The 5,275-nt window shown below is 59.7% G+C and overlaps 1 protein-coding gene across 1 annotated transcript; it reads right to left on the bottom strand.

Moving 5' to 3' along the window:
* Window positions 1-201: 201 nt before the first annotated feature.
* LOC117238598 lies at window positions 202-987 on the bottom strand. Its single transcript, XM_033503625.1, has one exon. The coding sequence runs from the start codon at window positions 985-987 to the stop codon at window positions 202-204; it is 786 nt and encodes a 261-aa protein (XP_033359516.1).
* Window positions 988-5,275: the final 4,288 nt, after the last annotated feature.

Genomic DNA, 5,275 nt, shown 5'->3' with positions numbered 1-5,275 from the left:
CACGATCCAGCAGGACGTCCGGGGCTGCCGTCCACGTTATCCCTGCGGATCCGTCCAGGTCCCCGACCCAGTTGGGCGAGTCGGGAATGCGATGTGGTTCGGCCACCGCCGCCAGGGCGACCTCGTTCTCCCGGTGGTCTGAAGGAGCAGATCTTGCGCCCTTCTCGACCTACCGAGGTTGCATTGCAGGAGGCACTTGAATTATGTGGTCACCTCCATGGCCTCCTCCCGGCCGTCCGCCGCTGTTGGTTCGGCGGCGCTTCCTGGTGTCCCTTCCGCGCCTGCTGCTGCTGCTGGTTGGCGGATCGGTCGCTTTCTCTTGACTTTCGGTAGGGTGCATGCCTCTCCGCCCATCCTGTGGTTCGCGGGCGCCCCGAGCGACTTGCACAGGGGGCACTTGGGAGTGGAGGCGGGACAGTCTTTGGCGCGGTGTCCGTTTCCGCCGCACCTGTAGCATAGGTGCCCTCGGTCTTCGCTGGATACGCAGGTGGCGCGTACGTGTCCCAGTTCCAGGCACCTGAAGCACTGCAACGGCCGCTTCGGGATGGCCCTTATCCTCGCGGTTGACCAGCCGGTAGCTATCTTCTCTGCCTGGGCCAGCTTGCGGGCTCCTGCTGCCGGACACTTGATCCATGCCGTCCCGAGGCCGCCTCTGGTGGCGCCGATCTCGCCCACCTGTACCTCCGCGCTGCCGCATCCTGCCGCCGAGGCCAGTGCTTCCTGCAGCTCCTCCCTCTTGACCGAGGTGTCTATCCCGGTCACTCGTAGCTCCGCCATCCTGGTTGGAGTGGCGATTCTCACCGGCGTCGGGTCCAGCGCCTCGGCCAGACGTGTCGCCAGTAGCGTCGCCTTTCCTCTGTCCTTGTCTCCAGGGACTTTGATTATGATGGCCCCCGTCATCGCCTTTTTCATTTCTAGACGTTCCATTCCGAGCTGCGAAAGCGGGGTCCTTGTTTTGGCCGCTTCCAGGACGTCGGCGTACGACATCCTCGCTCCCTCGTTCAGCGTCAGGGTCACCGCGGATGTTCGCGGTGCGCGAGGGGGCGTGGCCACCTTGGGTGTCTTCAGTGGTCCTTTCTGCGTTGCGGGGGCACTCTGTTTCGGTGCGCCTGCCGTCCTGCCAGGCTGGGGCTGCTGCTGCCGTGCCCGCGTCGGTGGTGGCGCGGTCGGTCCTCTTCTTGCCGCCTCTCCTTCGGCGGCGACGGTTGTCCTTGTCCCGTTCGCCTTCCTCCTTCTCCTTCTTTTCTTTTTGTTTCCGCCAGTTCCCAGCCCCCATCCTCCTGCTCCCTTGGGGCATGCGGAACCCTGGGGCATTGTCTACCGAACAGCTACGGGCAAGCTGAGAAGGGAAGAAACAGTGTCGACTCTGCGGACGCCACAAGGGGAAACCTCCAACTGGCGAACGACCGCGGAGGCGATGCTGACCGCCCTGCTACCCGACGACGAGGAAGAAACGGACACGCCGGAGCAGACAGCGATCAGACGAGAAAGTACGACACCTCCGAATGTCGAGGACACCCCAGAGTTCCGCTACGAGGAACTTAGTGGCGCCGTAAAACGACTAGCGAAGGGGAAATGTCCCGGACCCGATTTAGTCGAGGCCGAAGTGATTCAGCGCGCCTGGGGTGGTATCCATCAGGAACTCCTCAGGCTCATGAACAGCTGCCTCACCTGGGGAGTCTTCCCAAAGGCTTGGAAATTGGGAAACGTCATCACTATCCCAAAGGGACCGGAACGGGATAAGAGTAGCCCGAAGTCCTACCGGCCGATTTGCCTACTATCAATGGTGGGCAAGTTACTGGAAAGGCTGATGGCTACTAGAATGGCAAACATATTCCACGACCACGCCTTGTCCTCGGACAGGCAGTACGGATTTCGACCCGGAAGATCTACAGTGGACGCGATCGCAAAATTCCGCGAGATAGTCGAGCGAATGAGCGATGAAAAGTACGTACTCGCAATCGCACTCGATATATCAGGAGCGTTCGACAACGTGTGGTGGCCCAACGTGCTGCACGAACTAAAAAGAAGAGACTGCCCCGCCAACTTATATAGACTGACGAGGAGCTACTTTTCGGACAGAGCCGTGCGAATCGCGGGGAAAAATGACACGGTTAGCAAACCCGTCACGAAGGGATGCCCGCAGGGGTCGGTACTGGGTCCAAGCTTCTGGAACCTAATATTCGACGACCTGCTAGCCGAACTTACGGCAAGCGCGGCAGAGTGTGAACCGGTCGCGTATGCGGATGACATAGTGATCCTGGTCGCGGGGAACGCGAGGACCGAACTGCAAGAGAAGGGACAGAACATAGTCACGCGCGTTGCTACGTGGTGCGCCAGAAAGAAACTCACGCTGTCGGCGGAGAAAACGGAAATGATACTAGTTAAGGGCAAGCTAGACGCGGAGAGGCCGCCGATCATCAAGATCGATGGCAGAAGCGTAAGAATGAAACAAGCGATCAAGTACCTGGGAGTGTACCTAGAAAGCGGCCTGAAAATAAACAGGCATGTACACGAGACTGCGGAGAAATGCCAGAAACTATTCAACAGCCTCGCGAGACTGGCCAAGGCAAAGTGGGGACTCGGACACGCGGCCATGCGTACCCTGTACAAAGGGCTGTACGAGCCGATAGCCACATACGCCGCAGCCGGCTGGAGCGACCTGCTGAAGGGTAAAGCTAGGAGCAGGCTTATAAGATCGCAGAGAATGGCACTCCTCCGAGTGACAAAGGCCTATAGAACAACATCAACAGAGGCCCTCCAGGTGATCGCTGGAGTCATCCCGATCGACCTCCTCATCGAAGCCCGAACAAGGAAATACAAATGGAAAAAAGGCCAAGACCACGCGAGCAGCGAAAAGGAAATCGCCAGGCAAACAATAGAGAAGTGGCAGGAACGCTGGCAGACCACGAGCAAGGGAAGAACGACCTACGAGTACTTCGACAGCATCAAGGACAGGCTTGGGAATCGCTGGGTGAGACCCGACCACTATATGACACAGTTCATCAGCGGTCATGGGGACTTTAACAGCAAACTCAAGAAGTTCGGCCTGAGCGAAGTGGACATGTGTGATTGCGGCAACGAGGAAACCCCCCACCACATTCTCGAGGAATGTCCTCTCTTCGAAGAAGACCGTCAAACACTGCGGAACGCGATACGCGAACTAAAGCTAGACTGGCCAAAAGAAAAGTGGGAGTTTATAACGAAGGACGTATACCCCCACTTCCTCCAGTTCACAAGGAGTGTCCTGCGAAGGAAGGAAGAGAAGAAGAGGGGGATTCCGAGAGAGTCAGAGGGACCCCGGCCACACGGACAAAACTCAGGGAGAGGAGTACCACAGCCGGGTGGACTGATAGACCGGCCTCCAAGACGGAGTACAAGGCTGGCACGGAGACCGCCCCTACAGCGCAGAGGGGGAGAAGGAGATGAGGAAGAAGAAGTAGAAGAAGAACCCGTGACGCTGAGAGAAACAGAGACCAATTAAGACACCGGACTTTAGACAGAGGTAGTAATACAAACGAACAAAAGCAAGAAAAAAGCACAAAAAAAAGAACAAGACAAGGGAAAGGCAAGGAAGATCCAGATCCAGGACAGATTCCCTGCGACCGTCGGCGCAGGCGGTACTCACGCAAATGATTACTGTGACGGTGCAGGGGATAATCGGCTGGAAGCCAACCTGCTGGGACCGAGCAACACGCTGGCAGCTCCGCCTCCTCGTGGCCCCCGCTGGTAACGGCGCGGCGAGATGCGCGCATCGCGCCGCGCCGGCTAAGTGAGCTGCCGCCCGAAAGGGCAGGTTCAACTTGTCCAATGACCCGAAAGGAGAGGGCAGGGTTTTTCCAAGTCGCGCGCTGATCACCTGCGCGCCGTTCCCCGGGCATTGGCCGTCGGGAAGTGGATAATAAATACCGAACATCTATAGAGCGAAGCCAGTATGAGTTTTATACTCCAGGAATGGCGCGGTCGGCCCTAAGCCGAGCCCTTATCCGCTCACACTAATTGTGCGAGTCGCTCGGGGCGCCCGCGAATCACAGGATGGGCGGAGAGACATCCACCCCCCGAAAGTCAAGAGGAAGAGACCGATCCGCCAACCAGCAGCGGCGGATGGCCGGGAGGAGGCCATGGAGGTGACCGCATAATTCAAGCGCCTGCTGCAATGCAACCTCGGTAGGTCGAGAAGGGCGCAAGATCTGCTCCTTCAGACCATCCGGGAGAACGAGGTCGCCCTGGCGGCGGTGGCCGAACCACATCGCATTCCCGACTCGCCCAACTGGGTCGGGGACCTGGACGGATCCGCAGGAATAACGTGGACGGCAGCCCCGGGCGTCCTGCTGGACAGTGGCAGCGGCTTCGTCGCGGTCGAGTGGCAGGGAGCAGCGGTGGTGGCGGTATACGTCTCCCCAAACATCGACCTGGCCGCGTACGGGGACTTCCTGGATCGAGTAGGCGAGTGCATCGGAAGATGCCTCCCCCGCCAAGTACTCGTCCTCGGGGACTTCAACGCCCACTCGACGCAATGGGGAAATCCCAGGACCAACTCTCGAGGAAGGATGCTCACCGATTGGGCAGCGGGTCTGGGGCTCCTGCTGGCAAACAGGGACTCGGCGAGCACCTGCGCGGCGTGGAGAGGATCCTCGGTAGTGGACATCACGTGGGCCACCCCGGAGCTACTCAGACGAATCCACGATTGGAGGGTGGCCGAGGGGGTGGAAACGCTACCCGATCACCTCTACATACTGATGGAGGTGGCCCTGGGGGCCGAAGACGACGCCGGAGGACGACGACGACCGGGAGAAAACCGCCGCCGCCCCCCCTCCGCGATGGCGTTTCAAGGAAAGGGACAAGGAGATGCTACGGGCGGCCACGATCGTATCCGCCTGGAGCTGGGACGCCCGACGGACAACCGAGCAGGAAAGCATCGACGAGGAGGCGGAGGAGCTCCGAAGATACATGTGCGCGGCGTGCGACGCCTCGATGCCGCGCTCAGTCCCGGGGGGGGGAGACGCGACCAAGGAACGTACTGGTGGACTCCGGAGATCGCGGAGATGCGAGAGAACTGCGTTCGGGCCCGCAGAAGATTCCTAAGGGCCCGCCGTCGCAGGCTGACGCGCGACGAGGAACAGATCTCCAGCTGCTACGAGGAGTACAGAGAGGCGAGACGCACTCTTCAGCGGGAGATCAAAACCGCGAAAGCTCGGTGTTGGACGGAACTGATCGAGGAGGTCGAATCCGACCCGTGGGGACGGCCCTACAAAGTAGTTACGAAGAAGCTACG

This window comes from Bombus vosnesenskii, unplaced genomic scaffold (assembly GCF_011952255.1).
Source record: "Bombus vosnesenskii isolate JDL3184/JDL3185 unplaced genomic scaffold, Bvos_JDL3184-5_v1.1 scf7180000013556, whole genome shotgun sequence".
Taxonomy (NCBI): Eukaryota; Metazoa; Arthropoda; class Insecta; order Hymenoptera; family Apidae; genus Bombus; species Bombus vosnesenskii.
Note: the sequence above shows the minus strand (reverse complement) of the source record. Positions and strands in the feature narration are given on the sequence as shown.